At 40.1% G+C, this 26,459-nt stretch overlaps 1 protein-coding gene across 2 annotated transcripts in view; it reads left to right on the top strand.

The window, feature by feature from the left end:
- INTS1 (integrator complex subunit 1) overlaps positions 1-9,797 on the top strand; it is a 54,262-nt gene extending 44,465 nt beyond the window's left edge. Inside the window, exons 46-47 of one of the 2 annotated variants that reach the window (XM_074205946.1) lie at positions 181-290; positions 712-9,797. In XM_074205946.1, the coding sequence (XP_074062047.1) occupies positions 181-290; positions 712-827 (226 nt within the window). In that variant the 3' untranslated portion in view covers positions 828-9,797. The remainder of the gene's footprint in view (positions 1-180; positions 291-711) is intronic. The other variant, XM_074205947.1, reaches the window with a different exon arrangement.
- Positions 9,798-26,459: the final 16,662 nt, after the last annotated feature.

Raw genomic sequence — 26,459 nt, 5'->3', positions numbered from 1 at the left:
CCATTAATATATGTGGAAATTCATCAAAGATACAAAGAGTTAGGACTAGAACCCACATCTTCAAAAATTGTGCCCCCATCCGTCCTCTTGATTGTGAATGGCAAAGACCCTGCTCCTTGATTCTCACTAAGTGGGTGCAGTCACCTGCGGTGCTGATGGGAGCCTGCTTGTGTGTTGTAGTATTGCTGCTGACTTTCTGCCCACATTCATGTACTGCCTTGGAAGTCGGGACTTTGAGGTGATGCAGACAGCACTGAAGAACCTGCCTGAATATACCCTTCTGTGCCAAGGTGGGCTGGTTCCCTTTCCATTGTTCACTTGACTTGGCCCTAACAGTCCCCAGTGTCTGGGAAGCAGAATCCCATTGTTTCTTTAGATCCCCTGAGGGCCCCCACAATGACCTGTAAGCCTTGGATGAATGGGTGGGAGTGGAGGGGCTTTTTTTTGCCAATCAGAGGAAGGTACTGTGGATCTGACCTCTGAATCCTGGAACCTGCTGTAGCTGGTCCTAGGAAATCATTTGTTTTTTCTTTAAAGAAAGGTGTATAGTCTGAAGGAGCTGAATTCTTTTGGGAAAAAAAATCTCTTGACAGATGAGAATCACTCTCCTCTGGTCTTTGAAACCCTGCAGAACCTGAGAGTGGTGCTTGGGTTTCTGTTCAGAGTTTCTGGACCAGCCACCATCCTCCTTTTTTTTGCTTCCTTTTTCAGAGCATGCAGCTGTGCTGCTACACCGAGCCTTTTTGGTTGGAATGTATGGACAGATTGACACCAGTCCCCAGATTTCTGAAGCCTTGAAGATTCTGCACATGGAGGCTGTCATGTGACTTGTTAGGGGCAGGACCTTTGGTTGGTTTAAAGACATTGAACTGTGTCCCAAGGGATCAAACCTCAAGAGGTTCAGGGTCCATTTGTAGTCTCATGGGAGGATGGGAGGGAAGCGCACATAGTGCCATGTAAGGGTAGGAGAAGGAAAGGGAAGGACACCCATTCCAAGCATTACCCACTGGGGACCATCAAGGCTTTCAGCAGTGAAGAGTGGCCACCTGTGTGTGTTTCTTTCCCCTGGTCATGGGTTGGGTAACCAAACCTCTTTGCCAATTGCTCAATATGGAGAGCATGTTTGCCATCCCATCGACCCATCAGCCTGGAGGGCTGCTTAGATGCTGTAGATGTCACAGCTATGAGAAGCCAGTTTCCAAAAGGGACAAAGGGTTGGGGTGGGTCTTTTTTAATCACAATTTTCTAAATTAAATCTACTGCCTAATGCACTACCTGCGTAGACTTCCTCTTTGACCTCTTCTTCTCTTTGCCTAATGTCTGAAGTTTGGACTGTTGGGAGCTGCTTAGATTGTACTTGAGGAAAAGTTTGACATAGTGGCACAGCTTGGATAATGAACCACAGGGACCTTTGTCGGCATCTCACTTCTGATACTGTGTCCGTGAGCCTCAGTCTCCTCATCTCTAAAATGGGGATGATGTTTCCTGTATGACCTACCTCACAGGGTTGTTGTGAGGCTCAAATAACCTAATAATGTAAAGCACTTTACAAATTTTGAGGAACTATAAAATGTTGATTTATTATTTGTATTCATTAAACTACCCACCTGTAAAGATGAGAGGAAAGAGTTTGGGGAGCTTTAGTCAGGAAGGCATTTTGAATTCTGTGCCCAGCACCAAGTGACTGCTGAGTGACTGTGTGTTAAACCTCTCTGAATCTCTCTTTAAAAAGGAAGACAGTGAGGATTTTTTAGAATTGCTGGGGACCAAAAACTCATCCTGCTAGGATGGTCCTCTAGTCTCGTACATGAAGTTTTCCTAACTCAGGAAGCTTATGCTTTCTTGGCATCAAAGTTTAGAGACCAGGGTCACCTCAGCGCTGTAAAGAGGAAGTAATTCCACATAGGGAGGTGGAGAGGTCTGAAGGGAGGGGCATAAGGGGGTGTACCTGCTTATAATATTAATTATTATAAGACTTTATGTGTGACTTGCCTTTGTTTGACCTTTTTGCAGAAGCTAAAAGGCTCATGGATGTCAGAAGGAATATTAGGGACTTTGGACTAGATACCCCTCATTTTATACATGAGGACACTGAAACCAAGGAGGTTAAGTAATTTGACCCAGGTTACATAGGTATTAAGCATTGGAACAGAATTCACACTTAGGCCCCATGACATCAGAGTCAAAGTCCTAGTCAAGTCTCTTTGCTCTGAATTAGTCTGCTTCAGGATTCAGGAGCAAGTCAAGGCTGTGAGAAAGATCTTTATTAGGAAGACAAACAAGAGAAATGTGAAATGGTATATGGTGGAGCTTTCCTCTACTGTTCTGGTTACAGAACTGAGAAACGGTTGAAAACTAGTGAATTAATGGATACCACACGACAGCCACCAATCCTCTTATGATGGGATGTCTTTAAGGAGGGGCTGCCCTGAACATAGTTTCTCCTCATCAGACTCTCCTTCTAGGAAGAGCTGAGCTGAATTTGCCTGTCTTTTGGGTAGGTGCATTAAGTATCTGCACCCAAGTTCTTCCAGTTCCAGAACACAGATGTAGGGAGGAGTGAGGAGGGCCCTTGTTGGAAGGAAGAAGGTGAGAGATCTGTAGGCTTAACTAGATCAAGTGCTGATTTGCAATGTGATCTTTGAAATAGAGCAATTAGAGCAGTTGCTAATGATGTAACATACGCCCACCTTCCAGAGTATCTGCTTTGTAACAGATGAAGGCACTTGAACAATTACTGTTAATTATAAATTAAGGGAAGCTAAAGCTCAAAAGAGCTTCAGCTTAAGTAAGTGGTTTCCTGAGGGAGAACCCTCTTCTTGTAGTGAGAAGGTTGCAAAAGCTGTGATATTTGGTACTTTTGTAAAAGTACTCCCTAATGGTTGTGTCAGGAACCTGAAATTAATTTACAAAGTTGGTCACCTTAGGCCAAATCTAAGAAGAGATGAGGGAAGGGCAGCTCCATAGAGCACTATTTGAGGACTCTATTTGAACCCTAAATCAGAGGTGATGGGAATTCTAATAATAACTGTTTCTTCTAAATGAACTTTGCATGCATTATGTTATTTGGTCTTCACAGCCACCTTTTGATTTAGATATTATTACAGGTATTCTCTGCTTTTTTCAGATGAGGAAACTGGAACTCCCAGAGGTTGACTTGCTCATGTAAGTGTGTAAAGTAGGAATTGAACCCAAGTCTCTCTCTTGACTCCCAAGTCTTTCAAGTTCTGAGGACTTTTCCTGTCCTCCTGGGATTTGGGGCTGTATAAAGTGTAATGTCGAAAGTGAGGGAGGTAATAGTCCTGTTGTCATCTGCCCAAATATGGCGAAATCTAGAATTACATTCCCTTCTGGGCATAGTCTTTTATGTGGTACACTGACAGCCTGAGAGGTGGGTGACAGTGATGGAGGCCTCAGAACCATTGCCATTATAATCAACATGTAGGGCTTTTCACGTACTTATAGCACTTGATTCTCAACAATAGCTGGGTAAGGGAGGTGAGTTAGATGCAAGATTTAGTCATATTTTTCAGACAAATAAGTGAATTTCATTTGGAGCAGCCTTTTCTATTCCAGAGAAATTCTAGAAGTAATGAAACTATAATGACTGAGCTGCCTACTGATTGAACTGGGTCTTTGCTGTGATTTCCATTTTGAATGGCACACATCCATGGTAACTGCTAAAAAATCTCTCTGCAAGTCCCTAACTCCACACTCAGCATGCTCTTACTAGCAAATGACCTGGTTGTTCACCTTTTTGAGAAGGTAAAGAGCATTTCTTGCAAGCTCCCTCATCTTTACACTTCACCTGTACTGTTCTTTCCTTTTGGTCTGAGTGGACATTAGAGCCCTCATTGCCAAGCCCTCATGTGTATCTTTGATTTTATCCCCTCCTGTGTCTTTTGGAACAAACCTCAATCTATTGATTATTCTGTTTTAATCTCTTTGTAATGGTTCCTTCTTCACATGCATACTCTATTCATAAAATGTTAGATTAGTGATTTTTTTTTTTAGTCCTTATCCTCCTTGACTTTCTTTGGCAGCTTGGATATCCCCTCCTGAATTCTCTGCATTGTAGTTTCTGTGATGCTGCTCTTTCTTTTACTAGATCTGTTTCTCCCAACTTCCTAAGAATGGGTAACCACTAAAGTCCTCTTAGGCCACCTTTTCTATGAACTCTCCATTGACAAGCTTGTCTACTTCTTTGTCTTCAATAACCCCTCTATGATTTGAGCTATGGAGTCCACATCTCCAACCTCCTAATGGATGTGTTTTATTGTATCCTAGTACTTCAAAGCCAAAATTTAATGTATCATCTTCTGCAAACCTGCCTCTATTTCCAATTTTCTTATTTCTGTTCATGGCAAGGAAAGGAGATGGACAAAGAATCCAGCACATTTCCCTCCAGGATTCAACCCCCATCATGGAAAAAACATGGTCTGGAAAACAGATGGCTATGAAAGGTGACCAGTTGACATTAACTTGAGAATTTTATGAGACAGATTAATTTAAATTTTTGAAATGCAATCTCGATGTTCCCAAGAAAACCTCTAAGTGAATGTCTGAAAGAAGTTCGGAGATGCTGTTTTTATGGTCCATGCTCCCATTCCCTCCATAGCCTGACATAAAAACATAGGCAGTGGATGACTGTGACCCTATATAAGCTCTTAAAAAGTTTGAAAGAGCCTCCCAGGTCAACTACCCTAACCCTGAACCTTTATGATGTGATTCTAACATGATAAACACGAGTTCACATTCTGAATCTATTACATAACATATGGCCTTGGACATGCCTTAGTTTTTCCTGTAAGATATTGTCAGGGAATAGATTAGAAAATTTCAAAATTCCCTTTTTTTTTTCTGTACTAAACCCATCTACCTTGAATCAGATGTTTTGGTATTATCCTTGTCATCTCTAGTGGCTTGAATCTCTTTCTTCTTCGAGGACAGTAGAGCTTGAGCATATGAGCAAAGTTCTCACAATTGCTACTTATCTCCAACTGAGAATTTCTTAGAAACTTATTGAGGCGAAGTAGGGAGTTGTAATATCTCCAACTAATTCCCTGCTGCATCATTTCGGAGCCTCAGCTCTCCCACACTATTCATAAGGAAGGGAATAAACTCAAGTACCTAGACACATTAAGCATGCCAGGCACTGTTATAATCACTTTATAAATATCTCAAAAGATTTTTTTTTTAAAAGCCAACAACTCCATTCCCAATCAAATCTTGCATATCTTTAAGAAGGTTATACATAGTAGGATCATGTAGCATGATGTAGCTAGAAGTATGGTGTTTGGAAGTTGGAAAGACCTCAATTCTTTTACATACTGATCATGGATTAGTTATTTCCCTTCTCTGCTGTTCCTCTTTCCTCCTACATAAAAATAAGGGGATTGGACCAGATGATCTCTATGATACTTTCCAAATCCTATGGTCTAATGTTAAATTTAAGGATCATAGAACTAGATTTGGAAGGAACCTTTGAGATTGACTAATCCAATCCCTACATTTTATGTATTGAGATTATGGAATTGTTATTTGTCCTCTGCTACTATGTTCCTTTGGGTAAGTTTTCCCACCCCCATTTCTGGGCTTTTCTTTCTTCATTTGTGAAATGAGGGAACTGATTGGATGATCTTCAGCCTTTAGATTCAGTGATTGACTTGGCAGTTGAAGTTGGGAGACTATGTAGCAGACGTCCCTATGGATCCTGTTTTCCTCTCTTCCTGCTCCACCCACTTAACCTGTCCAAGTTTAAGCAGGAAATACAGATTATCTTGGGCTATTGATCTTTCCAGACATAGAAAATCAGTCACGATCCCAACAAGGAAAAAATAGGAGATTGGATGTGGGTTGAGCTTCCCAGACCAGCAAGCAAACCTGTTAACTAGCAAGGGCCCAACTTCCTTGTCCAGGTGAGAGTGTGAGAGCCATCTAGGTCACTTCATTCTTCCTTACCTTCCTACCTTCAAGTCTAAGCAGGGAATACAGGCTACCTAGTATAGGTGATTGAACAGGAGCCTTCTCTGGCAGCCAGCTAAATGAAAGGGAACCCCAGGAAAGGAACTTTTTTAAAAAAAAAGTCCATGGAGGAAGTAATTCAAGATGATGTAGGAAGAAATGGGAGGAAGGAAAAAATAGAAGAAATAGAAAAGTGTTGAGAAATTGAGAGTCAGCATGCCTTTATTAAGCACTGGAAATGCAAAATACAATTAAAAAAACAAGTCTTCCCTCAAGAAGCCTACTTCTAATGGAGAAGATACAAATAAGAGTTGAAAAGCAGAGGGAGGAAAAAGAAGGAATAGTGTTAGGGGGAAAAATTCAAGGATCGAGGAGGAAAGTGAAGGAAGAAACATGACTGTCCAAGGCACTTCCTCAAAATGGAGGTCCCAGAAGGAATTCATCAATTGGAGGTGGAGGCAGTAGAAGTAGAGACATCTGGGAGGCAAGAAAGGTACTGTATATGGAGAAGCCTGGTGAGTCAGGACAGAACTGGGAGGAGAGAGAATTAAAAAAGAATAAATTGTGAGAGATCTTCATTCTGCAAGATTTAGACCTTAGAGATCATACAGTCTGCATTTCACCAAGGAGAAAAATGGAGACCTACAAAAGGGGAATGACTTGCTAAAAGTTACATAGGCAATAGATGGCAGTGTCAAAATTTAGGCCTTCTAAAAAAATCCACTTAAATTTGAGAGAATGGGAGTGGGAGCCAGGGGGATATGACTTATTGTAAGAGTTACTTATTAGTAGGGCTTAGGGGTGGGATGAAAGAGAATCTATAATTTTTTCTAAAGAACTCTATATTCTTTCCTTTGACCTCAAAATAGCTCTGTCAAGTAATGGGACAGAGGATAGGCCCTTTTCCTTTATAGAATTTGAGTGAAAAGGAACCTCTGGTCAAGAATTTCAACAATAACAAGGAAGGGGGAATCTACTATTGGTCTAGGCAGCCTATCCATCCTATGGACAGTTCTAATCAAAAGGAAGTGTTTCCTGATCCCAAACCTAGAGTTATCTCTAGGACACATACAATCCATCAATCCATTTCTCCTTGTTATACCCCTAGAGACAGAGCCATTCAAAAGCTCTCCAAGATAGCTATTCCATATTTAAAGACAATTCTCACATTCTTCCTGAATCTTTTCTGGGTTCAAAACCTTCATTTCCTTAAACTAATCCTCCTATTACATGGATTCAAGACCCTTCTATATACATCTTAAATTGTGATACCCAGAACTGAACAGAATCATTCTAAGGAAGGCAGAACACTATGTTAACATGTCCATGGGAGCTATGCCCTTCAAAGAAGAAGGAATTTGGAGGATGAAACCAAACAAGCTTCAGAGAGTTAAAAGATTTGCCCAAAGTCACATGGTAATTCAATGGTTAAACTCAGACTAGGAACCTAGTTTTTTTTTTTTAACTCTCAGTTGAAGAAGTATGGATTGGGGAAATGGTTTATTAGCCTTCCTACACAGCCCTTTTCACCTCCTTCCCACCCCACAGAAGAGAAAACTAGACTCTGCCCTTCCCCCCCAATCTCTTTCACCTCTCCTGTAGTCCTTGGGTCTTTCTTTTCAAAGACAGAGACCCTAAGATCCCAGTAGGGAGGACCCAACCACCCTGCCCTGGAGAGATGGATGCCTGGAGATAGAAGAGAATTTCAGGTCAGGGCTAAGAATGAGTTAGAAGAAATATTTACTAAGAAATTCAATCTGTAGAGAACATTCTTTCCTAATTGCTGGAAGAATTTCTTTGAAGTGAGGAAATAGATTGACTGGAAAGGGATTTGAGAGAAAGAAAGTCAGGGGAGGGCTAGTGATTTGATTTAGAAGAAATTGGTTGTTAATGAGAGAAGCATGCCAGGGAAGTGAGCAATTTGCATTCCACACCTACCTAGCAGGTAGAGGGGAAAGATTCCTGTTGGTTCTTTTTATTCTGTGCAGGCTAGTCAGGGACTCTTGGCCTACACTCACCAGGTTCCCTCCAGTTTATTCCAGCTCAGCCTAGCCCACTCTCCTTGCTTGAGCACAGGTAAGTGGACCCAAGGGGAAGGGTTAAGCCTGCTGCTATTCTGAAGGGAAGGGCAGGACTCCTTTCCACAAAAGGGATTTCTTTCACTCTACAAGACTTCCAGCTCCTTGAGGTTAAATGCTCTAATTGCCTGACCCATCCTAAGGATCTTCTCTTATTCCTCCTTCAGCCTAAGAGCATCCTGAGTTTTCTTGACAAAAGGAATAGGGGCTATTTAGTCTGAAATAAAGAAGATGGATCTGGGGATGGGGCAACTGGGGTCAAGAATGAGTATTTTCGAATATTTGATAGTGTGTCCTAAAGACTCAGCCTTGGATTGCTTGTATCAGGATAGAACTAAGAGCAATGAGTGGAAGGTGAATTAGGGCAAAATTAGGCTTGATGTTTAGAAAATTTCCTAATAATTGGTCAGTTTAACTCAAAGTGGAATAGGCTGTTTCCAGAGGTAATTGCTTACTCCTCCCTTAAGGTCTTTAGGAGAAAATAAATAAGCCACTTGTTGGCTGTGATGTGAAAATAATTCTTCCTTTGTGGCCTGGACTAAATGACCCTTGAAGTCCTTCCAACTCAGAGATTCTTTGACAATGTCATACCTCTGCATCAGTCCCATGGTAGATTAAAGAAGTGATTGTGGAGTTGGGAAGATCTAGGTTCAAATTCTACCTCTGACAAGTGCTGACTGGAAATCTAAGCAAATCACAATCTCTTTGTGCCCTAGGGAAGTGTCTTGAAGCTGCAGAGAAAATACCTGTATTAGTAGAAGGAGTTTCCTCAATCTATTCCTTATGTCAATATAGTTATGTCTGGCCCTAGACATTTCACACTCAGGAACTGATCTCTTTGGGACTGAAGGTGGTAGAATGGGATCAAGAGGGAGGGAGGAAGCAGTAACTCTCCTGAGGACTAAAAAATGGGGAAATTGATGAAGAAAGCAGAGACCACTTCAGCTAGCTTCCAGTTAGTAAACTAATACTTATTGGTCAGCTATTATATGCCTAGCCTTACCCAGAGGGTAAGACTAGAGTCTCATGGTTTTTAAATGTTCAAACCTTGCTTCATTCAAACCCCAAGTCTGGTACTCTTTCTCCTTTTTCCCTTATTTTTATTGCTATTTTATTTATTTAATCATTTTCATTTGTTAATATATCCTTCTACCCCCCTAACCAGTCATCTCTTGCAAAGGAAAGATTTAAAAAGAAGAAAATGTTTAGCACAATCAACTCAACTAACATTCACATTTACTTCCTTTGTAAGACAGTATATTCTTCATCCTTAGTTTTCCACCTTTTCAAAGAGTGAAGTTTATTTTCTCAACACTTTTCCTAATCCAAACTTGGTCTTTATAATTACACAGAATACAGGGATATGTATGCATCCATATGAGAGATTGTGATGAAAATCAAGTTCTTTTTAAGCAAAATTTTATTAATCTGTATTGTTTTGGGATCATCAACATATCTACATGTATGCCACTTCTTCCTCCCAGAGAATGATCCCTTAAAGCAGAATAAATAAAGGAGAAGCAGTTCTACAAAAACATGTCTAAAACATCTGGTTTTAGACATTATCTGGTGCACTTCATGCTCCATATCTTTTATTTTTTTCAGAGAAGTAGGAGAAAGTGTGCTTTTATTAATCTTTATCATAATAGTTTTGTAGCATTCAGTTTCTATTTTTGTCTTGTTCTTTCCATTCTATGGTAGCCATTTTGTCTATTTTCTTGGTTCCGTTTATTTCATTTTGCATAGATTCATAAAATTCTTCCCATGTTCCTCTATATTCATTGTATTTTTTAAATAGCTCAATATTCCATTATATTTCTTTTTTAATTTTATTTTTTTAATATTCCATTAAATTTCACACACCACCACAATTTGCTTAGCCATTCCCCAATTGCTACAACAAAATGTACAGTTTTGGTATGTATTTTGATGTATGCTTATGAAATCTTCCTTTTTTGTTGGAGTATATATCCAGAAGTGGTATTTCTGGGTCAAAAGGTATGGACAGTTTAATTAACTTTCTTTGCATAATTCCAAATTGTGTTCCAGAATGGTTGGACCAATTCATAGCTCCACCCACAGTGCATTAGTGTTCTTGTCTTTCCACAATTCCTCCAATATTGACTGTCTTCCATTTTTCCTATCTTTATAATTTACTAGCTATGAAGTAAAACTTCAAGATAGTTTTGATTTGCATTCTTTTAATATTCATGATTTGGATCATATGTTGGTTTATAGTTTGTATTTCTTCTTTTGAAAATTGCTTCAAAAATTCATATCCTTTGGTCACTTGTCTATTGGGTAGTGCCCTTTTGGTTTTACATATTTTGTCTAGTTGCCTGTATTTCTTGGCTATCATTCAATTATCAGAAATATTTGATACAAAGATTTTTAACTACTCTCAATATCTGAGTTGCATTAATTTTGTTCATGCAAAAGCTTTTCTATTTCATATATAATGGTGGAGTTAAAATTACAAAATTAGCCCTGATAAATATATCACACTTTTGTATATTTGTGTATATTTTTTCTAGTACCTATATTTTTTGGTTATCATGCACCAATCAGAAATATTTTGTTCAAAGATTTTTTCCCCTCAGTTTATTACTTCCATCCATATCTGAGTTGCATTAATTTTGTTCATGCAAACACTTTTAAATTTCATATGTGAGAGTGGAGCTAAAATAACCTTACTGAAATTAGCCCTGGTAAATATATCATACTTATGTGTATCTGTGTATCTACATTATCCCATTTTATCTCTTATAATCAGTTTTTTTTATCTTTCTTCAAAGGCATTCTTGAAGGGAAAGCAGGTCATCAAAGGGCAACAGTAAGAAGATATAAAGTTGATGAGTCTCTGAGTTAAATAATTCACTTTTACATTTCAGTATAGAAGACTGAGTGTGTAGGTATTCTCTGCTTCCTTCTGAGGATTAACTCAAGATGTTTTTCTTGGCAGAAAGGGACAAAGCAACAGAGAGCCAGGGCTGACTTCAGCAACCAGAGGAAGTGTGGTTTGTTTTTGAGAGTAACCACTACTATGATTCCCACATGAGGGAAGCCCTGGCTCTGGATCTCATTGAGGTCAGAGACAGGTAAGTGTCTATTGTGTGGACCCTCTAGTACAACATGGATATAAACTTGGTCACACATACTCACATGGATATGTGGATCTATACCCGTCATACAATCACATAAGCAAAAGAGGTAATCATTCATATACATACAGCCACATAGATAAATCAGATGTGCAAAGGCACTCAGCTAAAGAAACCCAGCATGATAAAGAACAGAAGACACTGGATTTGGAGCCAAAGGATGTGAATTCAAATATAGACTCATCCTGGATTGCTATGAGTGTGATCTTGGGTAAGTCACAAATTTTCTTGTCTTCCCTGTTCTCATCTGTAAAATAAGGGGATTGGACAAGATGTGTGGTAGCTGTGAATGGAGAAAACAGGAAACATTTGTGAAATGTTGTGGAAGTAGATTTCGCGGGCTTAAGGAAGACAGTAGTTTCAGATCAGGGTTTCTGAGAAGGTGGTGCCTTGACAGAAATAAGAAAGTAGAAAAAGCAATGGAGGTAAGATAGTTCTGTTTGGGAGATGTGGAATTCGAGATGCCAATAGACAGTTGATGATAGAGGAGAGAAACTAGGACTGGATATAGAGATCTGGGAGTTAGGTGCAGAGAGATGATAATTAAACCCACAGGGTTTGAGAAAGTTACCAAGTGAGAGAATACAGAGAAAAAAAAGAAGAGTCCTGAACACAAATTGCTGGTTAGAGATTATAATATGGATGATGATTCAACAAAGGAGCCTGTCCAGGCAGGCCAGAACTGAGTATGCAGGTTGTGAGATAATAATAATGAGGATGATAACAAAAACAATAACATTTATGTAGTTCTTGCTATATGCCAGGCTCTATAGTAATCACTTAACAGATATTATCTCATCTGATCCTCACAACAACTCTGGGACACAGGTGCCATTATTATTATCACCCCTATTTTACAATCGAGGCAGATATAGATCGATTTATTGATTTGTCTAGGGTTACACAGCTGGTAATAATGTAAGAGAAATGATTGACTGAAGATAATAGATTTAGGTTTGGATGCAGCCTCCGAGGTCACCTGATCCAACACTCTCATTGCACAGATGAGAAAACTGAGGCCTAGAGAGGCCTCTAGAGACTTACTCAAGGTCACACACCCAGTAAGGTCCCCTGAGTCCAAAACAGCATGCATATACATGGATACACACATTATATGTGCATGTGTGTATGTGGGGGGGGTATGTACATGCCATATCCCCTAATCACCTTTTCCACTTGCTTTGTGTCCTCTGATTTCAGGTTAGCCCAGTCTCCAGAGAAAGAGAGAACAGATGAACTCTAATGCAAATCGATGTATAATTTTTTTCACTTTTTTTACAACATTACTAATATAGAAATGGTTTTCATGGTTTCACATGTAATAATGGACATATTATTTGCTTTCACAATAGATGGGGAGGAACTGTAGGAAGAGAATTTGGAACTCAAAATGAAAAAATAATAATATTAAAAATAAATAATAAGTTAGAGGGGGCAGAACCTAGGCTATTATCCAGGGTCCTGCTTCTTCAGTAATCAAAGGCCATCAGATAAGGGACACTTAGCAAGCAACTCTACAGGAGGAGTTGTTTTCCATCCTCATACTGAAGAAATGCCAGAATCAGGAGAAGGCGGCTACTGGCTTTATTGTGGGAAGAGAAGTGGGGGGCACTGTCCCATACCACTAACCCCAATGTAAAAATTCAGAGAAGTAAGAGTCAGAACTAGCCAGAACCTCTGACACATGAGAAAGACATATGACTTTCCCAGAACTTAACTTAAGTTGTTGTTCAGGCTTTTCAGTTGTGTCTTATTCTTTGTGACCTCAGTTTTCTTGACAGAAATACTAGAATGATTTGCTATATCATTTTTTGACTCATTTTATTTAATAGATGAGGAATTAGGCAAACAGGGTTAAGTGACTTGCTCAAGGTCACACAGTAAGTGGCTTAAGGCAGATTTGAACTTAGGCCTTGTATGCTATCCATTACACCATCTAGCTGCCCCATTGTTTACCTCAAGAGAGGCAATTTCTCTCAGTGCCCAGAAAGGACTGTGATTCTAAAGGAACAGTAAAGGGGGAAGAGGGCTCCCAGAAAAGATCAGATGCCAAAGGGGAAGAGTTGAGATGGGGGAGTGGGAGTGGTTGGCTTCATTAAGCACTAAGACAGGAATGTTGACCCTGCCTTTGACTTCTTAATCTTCTCTGCTTGGGTGAGTGACCCATATGGGAAACTTTCCTCATGAGTCATTTCTCCTAGACCCTGAGTTTGACTAATTAAAGAGGCAAGGTTTTCAGGAAAGAGTTTGGGTATGTGTTGGAGGGAGTAGAAAATAATAGGAAAGAGAAAATTTATGATTTAAAGAGGAAGAAAGGATGAGAGAAAATGTAGATGGAAGAAATTGGGAGAAAGAGAATGGAAAAAATGAGAGAGAAAGAATGAGAGGAGAGTAAAGAGTAAGGGACAGAAAGAATTGAGAGGGAGAGAGTGGAGTTTAAGAGGAAAAGAAAAAAGAATAAAGATGAGATAAGAGGAACTGAGAAAAAATGAGAAGATGAGAAAAGATGGAGAATGAAGAAAGGAGAGAATGATAAAGGAAGAGAGAAAATGGAAAAGAATGAAGGGGAGAGAAGGAGGGAAAAAATTAGGGAAAGAATTAGGATGGAACAGAAAGAATGAGGGTGAGAGGAAGTGATTAAGAAAGGAAAGAACCTGTCATACTAAATTCTCATCAGGACTCTGAAGTAGCTTACATTCCTTTTCCCTGAAATACTCATCCATACCTGGATCCTTCATTTTTCTTTGTGTTTTCCCCAACCCTTATTCATTTCATATCCTGGCAGAAACATTAAAGAGATGTCTTTCCTTATGGTCTAAGATAGTGTATTCCTGGATCTCCTTCTGGTCCCTCATCAATCCTGTCCCCTCTTTCCACCATGCTCTCTAAGAGTTGGTCCTATGTGTAGATGGAGTAAATGACTGCCCTCATAATAAGAAAAAATGTTGACCTTCAAGGCTCCACCCCTCCAAAATGTTTCCCTTCTACCAATCTTTCCAAGGCTCCAGAAAGTAAAATGATTCGCTCAAGGGCACATGGTTCCTCTCCAGAAAGGTTTAGAAAGACAAGTATTATCACAGAGAAGTAAGAATAGTTCTGGATTTAGACCTAGTTAGGACTGAACTTTCCTGGCTTTTCCCTCCTGGGTGTGACCTCATATATACTTTTCTAGCTTTCCATTCATCTGTCAAATGGAGCTAATAATTTTTGCTGCCATTATGAAGGTCAGATAGCATAATGGTTGTGAAACCAAGTTAAGAACATTATGTAAATGTGTAAGGGGTCTCAGGAGGTTGGAGCTGGAAAAGCAAATCATTTAGCCAAACTCTTCCCACTCTCCCCTCCACCACCATTCCACTTTATAGATGAAGAGACTGAGTTCTTCAGAAGGGAGGGGACTCATCCAAGGTCACAGAGCAAGTAATGATGAGCCAGGACTGAAGCTGTTTATTTAAGTCCCAGTCCAGCCTAATTAGAGGCAACCAGGATGGCATGATGGAGAGAGTGCTGGATTTTTTTTTAGGTTTTTTTTTTTGCAAGGCAAACGAGGTTAAGTGGCTTGCCCAAGGCCACACAGCTAGGTAATTATTAAGTGTCTGAGACTGGATTTGAACCCAGGTACTCCTGACTCCAGGGCCAGTGCTTTATCCACTATGCCACCTAGCTGCCCTCCGAGAGTGCTGGATTTAAAGCTAGGAAGACTTGAGACACTTAAATGTGATCCTGGGCAAATCATTTAATTCCTGTCTGCCTCAGTTTCCTTTTCTGTAAAAATGAGCACCTCCCTCCCTGGGTTTCTGTGAGGATAAAATGAGATATTTGCAAACTTTAGACCACTATGTAAATTATTTTATTAATTATCTTTCCACTTGTTATTTATCCTTCATTTTTGAGAAGGAAAAGTGACATCACAGATGATGTTTTGACTCATGGATGAATTGGATGTAAGCGAGGCAGAGCTGCTTAAAATCATTAGCCTCACTTTTTTCCCAGAGTCTTTGAGATTCAATGCCAAGATAAGTCAGGGCAACTGGCAATGGCCTGGAATCCAGTGGATAACCTTGGCATTTTTCCTGTCTGACCAAGTTTTAAGTACTGCACAATGCTGCTCCAGCCCTTCGTGACTGTTGGAACAAATTGTTCTCATCACTTGGAATAGATGTACCTCTAACTTACTAATGGTTTTGAGGTCTGTCAGTTACCCTCAACTTGGTTCAGCCCATATGCAGAGACAATTTTTACCAGAGTATGACCACCATCCATGCTATAGCCTTTTGAAGTCACAGGTGAGAGCTTTATCAAAGGTAGATGAGCTGCCCTGAAAAGGGCTTGGTAAGCCCTCAAACCAGAGGTGCTAGTCCTCCTTGAACATCCCATATATATCCCTCTTTCCACCATGCCACATTGGCTGTCATATCTCTAGATGAATCCTAAGCAGTAGTTCATTTTTTTTTTTTTAGATTTTTGCAAAGCAAATGGGGTTAAGTGGCTTGCCCAAGGCCACACAGCTAGGTAATTATTAAGTGTCTGAGTCTAGATTTGAACCCAGGTACTCCTGACTCCAAGGCCGGTGCTCTATCTACTGCGCCACCTGGCCACCTAGCCACCCCGCCAAGGAGTAGTTCTAATGGTAGAATTATAGGTACCAGAGCAGGGTAGTTGGGCCAGTCTAGTTCCCTATTGGAAGCTTCTCTTCTCGGGACTTGCCTAAAGGCAGAAACATCTGGCTACTTTCCATCCACAACCACTAGAGGGAGTTACAGCTTTTTTAAAAGTTGCACTATTTTTTTTAAGAGTTTTTTGGTCAGTGGTTTCAGTCTCTGACAGACCTCATTTAGGGTTTTTCTTGTTACAGAGATTGGAGTGGTTTGATATTTCCTTCTCCAAATTATTTTATAGATGAGGAAACTGAGGCAAATAGGGTTAAGTGACATGCCCAGGGTCACAGCTAATAAGTATCTAAGACCAGATTTGAATTCAAGTCTTCCTGATTCCAGTTCTGGTAGTTTTATCCATTGCACCATCTAGTTACTGTCTTCTAAAAGTAGGGCTGACCTTTGGTTTTACCAGGGAACTGGTCTGAGATTTGAAAGGATATTGGGGTGGGGGTGGGAAGATCCTAAAAAGTGATCAATCAAAGGAAGGAAGGATTGTTTTCTTATCCACACCTAGGTCAGCTTCTTGATGTTAGTCCAAGGGGATGTGGGAAGGTGGGTGGAGTTTATATGAAGACATCTTTTGGGAGGTTAGAGAATTGGGGGACAATTGACCCCAAGTCTAATTGTGAAGTTGGGAACAAGACTTCTGAGCTTCTTGCCTAAGGAAGATGGATTGTAGAGTTGAATTCAGAAGTCATTTAATTTGACATGCCCATTTTATAGATGAGGAAACTTGGAGCCTAGGGAGAAATAACCAGGATCATAGCCATAAATATCAGAGGTATGATTTGAACTCAGATCATTAGCTGGTACTCCTTCCACTCCTCCAGGTCCATGTCCTTCCTCATCCTTACACAGACTGTGTTTCATTCCTTCAGGTCTCAGAGGCTTGATTGATAAATGCATCCCTTTGAAGTATTAATAACAAAACAAAAAAGGGGAACTTTAGCCTCAGGCAATAATAATTTGAACCAAGAACTCAACATCCAGCAAATTGAATGTATGGTGTAAGGTTCTCATCCCTACTCCTCGGTAGCTTACAATGGGACCCCAGGCAAAGGATCTCTCCATTTGTCAAAGGTAGTTATGCAGAGGTACAGTGGCTAGAGCTAAAGCTAACTTCTTGTTCTCTTCCACTTCATGATCTCCTCCTTGTCCTCCTCCTCTTATTCTTTCTCCTCCTGCCACTTACTAGCCATTCCTATTCCTGAGCCTCACTTGCCTTATGTGCAAAATAGGAATAAAAATACCTATCTTCCTACCTCCTAGAGTAATTCTGTAAATAGGAGTTGAGGGAGATATACACACAGGAGTAGTTGAATGACAAGACAAGAGTAAAATAAAAGCCCAGGACCACTTAAAATAGTTCTGGTCAGCTGAGGCCTAGGCTAGGTATTCCTGTGTGCACTCCCTTAAGAGCTGAATGAACTGTAGTCTGTGCTTAATGGGGGGGACTTGGGGTGGAGGTGGGAAGGTGGTATGTTAACTTTTCATCTTTAATAAAGCAACACTCTTCTTGACATATTAATTAAAGCACAGGCACAACCTACGTAAGATGGAAAGTGGCATTCTGTCCATCTGTGTCTTCCAACAATCCTTGGGTTCAGGTCCTTGGAATCCAGTAGCAACCGTTCTGGCTTGATTTTTCCAGATCCTGGGAGAAAAGGCCCAGATGTTCTTTCTCTCCTTTCAGTCCCCCTTGCATGTAGCTTCTTGTAATTCAGGGAAGGAAAGAAGGGAAGGAAATTCCGGAATAAGTTGAGAGTTTAGTTTTAGTTTTATAGTAACAAGTACCATTTGTTTTTCTGAGGAAGAGCCAAGAATCTCAAAGCCAGATGGCTAAAGCACCAATTAGCGAACATCTGCCCAGCAGTCAATCTGAGCTAGAGAGGTCTTATCCTCCCCTTCTCAACTCTTAACAGCCTCCAGCCTCAATTCAGTGACCTGATCACTTTTTTTTTTTTTTGCAAGGCAAATGGGGTTAAGTGGCTTGCCCAAGGCCACACAGCTAGGTAATTATTAAGTGTCTGAGACCGGATTTGAACCCAGGTACTCCTGACTCCAGGGCTGGTGCTTTATCCACTTCGCCACCTAGCCACCCACCTGATCACTTTTTACAGTCAGTCCCACTTGGGAGAATGATAGTGGTAGTGTCCAGGGGGTGGGAAGGGTCTTTCTTTACTTGCCTCTGTAAGTTATCTATCTTCCTTGGAGTCATCCAAGAATCCACAGTGATTATATATTATCTACTCAACAAACCCAAACTTTTTAGCTAGGCATTCATGGTCCTCCAAAGTCTAGTCATTCTGCATTACCGATGCTCTTTCCTACCAATGGAATCCTCCATTGCAGTCAGCCTAGTGGCTTCTGTCTCTCCCATATAAAACACTCCAGGAACATTTTTACCTATTCCTTTGCTCATGCCAGGAATCCCCTTGGCTCCTGCTCTAATTATTCAGATCCTATCAATCCTTCAAGGCCTATGTCTTTTGACATAACCCTTTGCCAGGGCCTGGGAAGACAGACCAGGGAAATTATAGACTGGGTCTGGTTCAGATGAAGACTTAGCAAGGTCAGTCAGAATTGAGTCCTAGAGGGTTCATGAACCCTTCATCCTGTCAGATTGAACTACACAATACCTCAGTGTTCTCTAGGCTTTCCTCAATCTCCCTCTTTGTTTACTTTGTTCCTTCTGCCAGAATTGCCCTCCTTCCCATACTTACCTGTTGAACTCCTCCACACCTCTCTGCCTCTAATGAACTGAACTCCCAACTCAGATACCTCATTCTCCATGGAACTTTCCCTGATCTCTCTGTCCATGAAGTAAAAACCCCTGTGCAGGGGCAGCTTGATGGTGGCAAAAGATGGAGCACAGGCCCTAGAGTCAGAAAGGACCTGAATTTAAACCCGGTCTCAGACACTTAATGATTAACCTAGCTGTGTGACCTTGGGAAAGTCACTTAACCCCATTGCCTTGCAAAAACAAAAAAACCCCAAACAAACCTATGTCCCTCCCATGCTCCCTAGATTTTCCAGCTTTTGCAGACTTTGCTATGCTTAAGATGTCCTTCCCTCCCTTTTTGCCTGTTAAGCTCACATCTATCTTTTAAAACCTGATTCAAGAAACACCTCCTACATACAGTTTTCCCTGATCTCTCCCACCCTTCCCTATCCACAAAAAACAAAAAACAAAAACAAAACTTCTCCCTCCTCCTTCAACTGGGTAGATCAGTGGATTGAACAATAGATTAAGAATTCAGTTTAAATCTGATTTTGGACAGTGGGCCAGTCACTTAACCTTTGTCTGCCACAATTTCCTGAACTGGAAAATGGGAATAATAATAGTTACTGCCTCTTGTTGATAGAAAGTAAGATAACATTTGTGAAGTGCTTAGCACATAGTAGATGCTTAATAATGTTGATTTTTTTCCCCTTTCAGTCCTCATATAACATTTTCATTTTGCCTTTTTCTGATGTCCTCAAGCAAACGAAGTTATCTATGCTTCTGTCTTATTCTTCTGCTAGATTGGAAGCCCCATTAGGGCCAGATCCATGTCCCCCAGTGCCTAACCTAATGTTGATATACAGTAAGCACTTAATAAATATTTGTTGATTTTAAGGATCAAAGGAGAAACAATATCAACTAACCAACTCATATCCTGCTTCCTTGACCTCACAGGGTTGTTGTGAGGGGCAGATGAGATCATGGGTGTTACAAGGAAGGAATGATTGAATCCAAAGACTTTTTATGGAAAACTAGAGGATTTCTATGGGATAATCCCACTGCCTACGTGTCTCATGTCATAAAAGAAATATGGAAGAATTTCAGCATGATCCAGCTCAAATTATCTGTCCCAAACTTCACTTCTTCATCTACAAACCATCAACTAGAGGGAGATGATTACAAGGGAAGCAGATTCAGTCTCAATACCTTCCTCCTTCACTTTGCAGAAATGTGGAACATTGTACATACTGCTAAAAGTTAGCCTGTGTGTGCTTTTTTAGTATCTCAGAGTACTTGAGTTAGAAATACCTGAGTTTAAATGTCGCCAGAGACAACTTTACAAGATAATAAAAGTCATCATAGTACCATCTCTTGACCATTAGGAATACTGTAGGCTGTAGAATTCACAGTCATAGGGAAACAGGGAAATTGAGGCCCATGGAGGCTAATTGACTTGCCAGAAGTAGAATTTGAACTCAGTTATCTGGTGTCAGAACCAATACTCTTTCAACTCCTGTTCTTTAGACCTTGCCTCACTCTTAGAATGACCTCACTTGTATCTCATTCTTTCCAGGCCCTGCAGATTAATATGATAAATGAATTTCTCTGAGATATTATTGTATAACTTATAGCACTATGTTAATAGTAATTATTATTATTAATAATAATAGCAAAAGAGAACAGGCAAACTTTAATGCATAGTTGCAGAGGGTTATTTGCACAAGTTTATTAGAAGGATGCAAAAGAAAATACTGGGTATCTTCCAGGGGAAAGAATATTTATTACTGACTGAGAGAATAAGTGAAAGTTTGCCTGAGGAGGTAACATTTGAGATGGGCTATAAACAGAAACTGGAAATAGTCAAGCAAAAGCTAGATAAGATAACTTTTTTTTTAATGTTTTTGCAAGGCAAATGGGGTTAACTGGCTTGCCCAAGGCCACACAGCTAGGTAATTATTAAGTGAGATCTGATTTGAACCCAGGTACTCCTGACTCCAAGGCCGGTGCTTTATCCACCAAGCCACCTAGCTGCCCCTAATATAACTTTCTAACAGATTGTAGAGGGAGGAAAAATTTCTTTTGTTAGGCAGGAGATATGTCTTGATTTCTAAGCAGAGTTAAAAACTAGGAATTATTACAATAGGGGTAAGCACCATGGACCTCCCACGGTGGGGGGGGTAGCAATGGACATAAAAAGCCTTCTCAATTTTTATTTGGGGAGGAGGAAGGAAGGTGAACTAGAGGCCCTGGCACAGCTACTGGAGGGGCTGTCTTTCCCAGAAAGGAAGGTGGGGAGGGATAGGAGCAACTCGTCATTCACCCCTGTATGTTGTCTCTCACTTGAGAATGAAATCTCTTAGAAGGCAGAGATTATTATTTATTTTGGTGTTTTTCTCCCATGCCCTCAGCATTTAAGTGCTTAACAGAATCTCCCTCTCCTTCTCCCTCTTATTCCTTCTCTTTCTTTTTTCCCCCCTTCCTTTTTTCTTTCTCTTTCCTTCTTTCATTTCCCCTTCTTTCTCTTTCTTTCTTTCTCCCTTTCCCTTCTCTCTCTCTCTCTCTCTCTCACTCCCCTTTTATTTTTCCCTTTTCTTCTCTCCTTTCCTTTTTTCCTTCCTCTTTCTTCCATTTCTTCCTTCCTTCCTTTTGTTCTTTTTTTTCTCTCACTCTCTTCCTTTCCTTTCTTCCTTTCTTTTTCATCAGTGTCTTTTTTGGACCCAGGGAAGTAATCATGACCTCACAGGCTTTTTCTACTTATACTTCTACTTCTGATGACTCATGTAGGCTGAGGAGGAAAAGGGAGAGGCTGTTGAAAAGCAATACAAACAGGCCCCCTTAAGAAAACGAAACAAACCTTTAAATTTACCAAATCAATAAAGGAGAGAGTGATTTTAGAAGGATATCTAACTGGCTATCCTCCTGAGGGCAGGAAATTCCCTTTTGTGTAATGCTGTTTCTGTAATATTTCAACATCTGGTCAGTTTTATGCAATGCAAGTTTTGTAAAATGAAAATATTTAGAAAAGAAGCATCAAATGACATATAGGAGCCTCTGATGTCATCTTGTCAGTCACATGTTAGGGAGCTACCGTTTGTCCAGATTCTTAAAACTTGTTTCATATTAAAGAGAAATTACACTCATGAAACAGAACAAGAATGATATCTTGAAAAAGAAGTAGGCATCTTGTTAGGAAATCTGAGGTCTGATCTTGGTTAATTTGCTATGTGGCCTAGGGCAGGTTAATTCATTTCTCTGGGCCTTGGTGTCCTTGTAAAATGGGTGAAATAAACAAAATGGTCCCCAAAACTCCAACAAAAGTCCCAAAGCTCTAACAAAAGAGAATACTGTAATACCTATGTGGTGCTAGGCTCCAACAGATGAACTCAGCAGTGAGAGCAGCCTCAGCTCTAACATTTACAGGTCATGCAAGCTTATTTACTTCAGTTCTCATGGACTTAGTTTTTTCCATTTATATTATGGACTGGAATGGAGAGTGTGAGAGTAGGAAATAATAATCTCTACCCTAACTTTTTTCACAGGAGTGTCAGGAGTATCAAATTAGAAAATAAATATGAAAATGCTTTGTGAACTATAATTGAGAAAATCATCTCTGTGTGGAACATTCAAATCTCCATTGCCTACCTTTCCTATCTCTTGTTATAGGAGAAATATCTCTCATGTGGGTTAGGCCTATGTAAAAATGTTTTTTGGTGCAGTGACCCATGGGAGAGTCTTCCAAACTTGAAGTGGTCTGATCAGTCACAGTCAGACACACTGTATGTATTTTGACTCTGACATAGTGATATCATTTTGGTCCCTTTTGAGAATGAAAGACAATAGCCAATCAACCAACCAACTGGTTGCTCACACCTCCAGGGGAGAAAGTGAAGACATGAAGATGAAGACTTGTAGGTTATCTCACATGAACACATATATGTTTGTGTGTTTGTGTATACATGGGACTTGAAATATTTTGTTGAATTTTTGTAAATTTTATTTTAATATTTTGTTATAATAGCAACAATGTTAAATTATGTTTATATAATATACAATGTATACTTTATATATTAATAGATATATTAAATATTAAAATATAAGGAAAAATAATAGCTTTGGTATATGGACTAGACTTGTGCTTGTATTGATCTAGCAAACCCCTGCATGGTGAAACTCCCTCTCCCAACACTGGTCGACACCTTCCTGACAGCTCCTCTATCTTAGAGCACTAAGAGGTTGAGTGATTCATCCAGTCTCCCAGTCAGGATATATCTGTGTTAGTACTCAAACTTAGATCTTCCTGGTCTAACTCTATGGCCACAAAAATAAAACAAAACAATACTTTGCCCTTGGAGAGCTTCCAAATGTGTAGTAATGAGTGTGAGGTGGGGTAAAACAATACAGAGAAGGAGATAGATGGGAGAAATAGTGTAAAGGTCAGATCAACAGGACTTGATAACTGATTAAATATGAGAGGGAAGGAAGAGAGAAGTGAGTTATTGAATTTCAGCGTTTTGCATGTGGGAGAAGACATATGGTGTCAATACTGAGAGAAACAGTGAGATCAGAAGGAGATGGAGTAGGTTTGCAGAAAATAGAATAAATTAGTTTGATCATTTGTTTGAAGCAGTGGTGGGACAGACATCTAGATGGAAATACCCTGTAATCCTTGGAGATGTGGATATCTGGGCAGTCATGACCATAAGAAAACTGATGAGGAGTTCCTCTCTCATCTTTTTAAAGAGTTAGATTTTTTTTTTTTTGAGCCTATTTTTGACTTTCAGAGTTAGCTCTATTCATGGGACACAGGGGGCACTGTCCCAAGCTTCTTGCACCAGGGTCCAAGGTTTTGGTCACTGGCTTTCTCTGCTGGAGCTGGTTACTTGCCCATTTTGCTGCGGTGGTCCAGCCTAGTGGTGCCTGTTGAACTGGGGCTGGAGGCCTCACAGCTGGCCTACTGTATCACTAGCCTGTTGAACCTGGTCCAAGGGGTCTCAGTTGCTGATCTGTGTTGTGGCTAAGAGTCTCCCCTTGGCTTGATCTAACTGCCAGCACTGCCCTCCCCATTTTCCCAAGGGAGACAGACCTTTCCTGAAATCCTCCTAAATTATCTTAATCTGGAAAATTGTCTCACTCCATCTTTTTTTGTAAGTTTTGTCACTCCAGAATCTATTTAGATACTTGATTTAATGTTGTTTCTGAGGGAAATGGGAAAGTACAGGCAACTTCTTGACTTTTCTCTGCCATCTTGGCTCTGCCCCAACATAAACTTTTAATCAGAATTTTAGGGCTGGAAGGACCTTAGAGATGATTTAATCTTGTTTCCTTGTTTTATAGATTAGGAAACTGAAGCCTAAATAATGCTATGAGTTAGTGGAAGAATCAAGACTTGAACTCTCAGATTTCTTTCATTCCCTGGCTAATTTTTTTTCTTGAACCTAACCTATCCATGGTGGCTGTTCTGAGTAAAAAAGATGGTCACATGTTTCCTCCTTAAGGGTATGAGTCAGGCAAGTAGTAGACCCAGCCTGAGGGGTCCTCTCTGTGTCCCAGGAGTCTGGGAGAAATGAATCATGAAGATCCTGGAGGCCCAACAATTGAGCCCAGGCTCCCATGGAGAAAGGCATGGGACAGGGACAACAGGACTGTTCTGTCACACCCCACTTGAGTGTGAATCATTCCTTAGGGAGATGGAGGAGGCAACAAAAGTCTGGAACCCTACCCAGTGGTCTGGCTCAGAATATTTGCCTCACCTGGAGAAAACTCCAAGACTGTCTGGGCACAGTTCTAATTACTTAGTCCCATTTCTCCCCCCACCCTAACTTCAACACACCCTCCCACCCCACCTTCAACTCCCTCCTATCTTTTCCCTTTTTCCTTTATCTTCTTTCACCCTCCTCCTTTCTCCTCTCTTCATTTTCCATTCCTTTATTCAGCCTCCTCCCTTTATCCTCTCTCTGCTTCTCCTTTTCCTTTTTTTTTCCTTTAATTTTCTTTTTTTTCTTTTACCTCCTCTTTCCCTTCCTCTTTCCCCTCAGCATTTCCAGGATTATTGCAGAACAGAGGGAGGGGTCCATCCCCATTTTCCTGTCTCTTGTTGTCTTCCTGTCTTCCACTGTGACTTGGTATCTTCAGCTTCCTTCCAACCTCCATCCTGATCTCTTGCCAATATTGCATTATATAGAACTGGTAGGAGCAGAGGGTTCCTGTTGCTCATTCTTTGATCTAACTGAGTTATAGCAAGAAGGTCAGAGGAAAACAGTCATTGACTTTATGGTCAGAAGTCATGAGTTTGAGTCCTAACTTTGCCAACAACTCACATGTGATCTTGGACAAATCAATTTATTTTTTGTAGCCTCATTTATTGGTATACTTTTCTTAGCTTTAAAATGAGGATATTATTTATCAGATTGCTTACCGTCTCATGGAGAGGGGAAGGGAAGAAGGGAAAGGATAGAACTTGGAACTCAAAACTTTAAAAAATATAAAAAATAAACTAAAATTTTAAAATTATTTTTACATGTAATGGGACAAAAATAAAATATTAAAAAAAAATAAAGAAGTTAGACCAAAGAGCTCTAAATTCCTTAACAGTGTTAACATTCTTGTGTTTGGAGAACTACCTATTCTAATTTCATCATCTCTCAAGACCTTATTCTCTGCTAACTCTCTTGCTCAAAGCAGAGCTGCTTTGGTAGTAGTAAATATTTTATTCCTTCCTGGAAAATTTCTTGCATTTTCAAAGAGGCCTTCTGGAAGCACAGAAATGTACCTGAAAGGAATAACTAGACCCTACACAGTCCCTAAAAACTCTGGCTCTGTGGCTTCTTGCTGCTTTTCCCAGATGTATTGAGGCTGACAACTGTGCCAATCATAGCTTTGTATCTTATGACCAAGGCACATAAGCCACACATCTAATAGCAAAAGCATTTAATTAGGATTCCAAACAATGTGGATGATAAGAGGGAATCAAATGCCCCATCTCAATACACAAATGGGTACAGTCCATTGGCGAGTGGGATCTTTGGGCCTTCTGTCCAGTCATAGCCCAAAGTTTACCCTTCTATCTCTGCTCAACCCTATGGTTCTGGCAGGCAATCTTGCTGGCTCTTGTCATTCAATAATCATTTATTAAACTCTTACATAGATTAAAAAAAAAAGAGGCAAAAAAACCTGTACCTGCATTAGAGCTTATAATCTAATAGTGGAGACAGCAAGCAGACAAATATATTCAATCAAGCTAAAGCCTGGTGCTCTTCATAGCACTTCTTCCTAGCTGATATCCTTACTTGGTGATACCACCAAAGCTACCACCTTCTGGGAATCCTTCAACATACTTGCCAAATTGACTTCCCTAGCCCCTTTACATAGCTAGGTAATGAAAGGATAGAAAAGTAGGCCTGGAGTCAGGAAAAACTGAATTCAAATATAACCCACAGACACTATCTATGACCCTGGACAAATCACTTTACCTCTGCCTCAGTTTCCCCATCTGTAAAATGGAGGTGATAATCATATCTACCTCTCAGGATCATTGTGAATATCAAACGAGATAATAATTGGAAAGTGTTTCACATGCACAATTTAATACATTCTTATCCCTCCCTTCCCTTAATCAAGAAGCTTTAGTGAGTTCTTATTACCACTATGATAAAACACAACTCTTGTATTTAACATTTTGAAATTTTAATAATCTGTCTTAATTTTTGTCTGATTTTTACATTCCTCTCCCATGCTCTCTGTATTCTAGCCAAACTCATCCACTGGACTGTTCCCTAGACATTAAATTTAATCTCCTACTTCATGTCATTGCCCTGGCTATGCCCCATGCCTGGAATGTTCTAGGTCCTCACCTCTGCCGCTTGGAACAGCTAGG

Source organism: Macrotis lagotis, chromosome X (assembly GCF_037893015.1).
Source record: "Macrotis lagotis isolate mMagLag1 chromosome X, bilby.v1.9.chrom.fasta, whole genome shotgun sequence".
Taxonomy (NCBI): Eukaryota; Metazoa; Chordata; class Mammalia; order Peramelemorphia; family Peramelidae; genus Macrotis; species Macrotis lagotis.
Note: the sequence above shows the minus strand (reverse complement) of the source record. Positions and strands in the feature narration are given on the sequence as shown.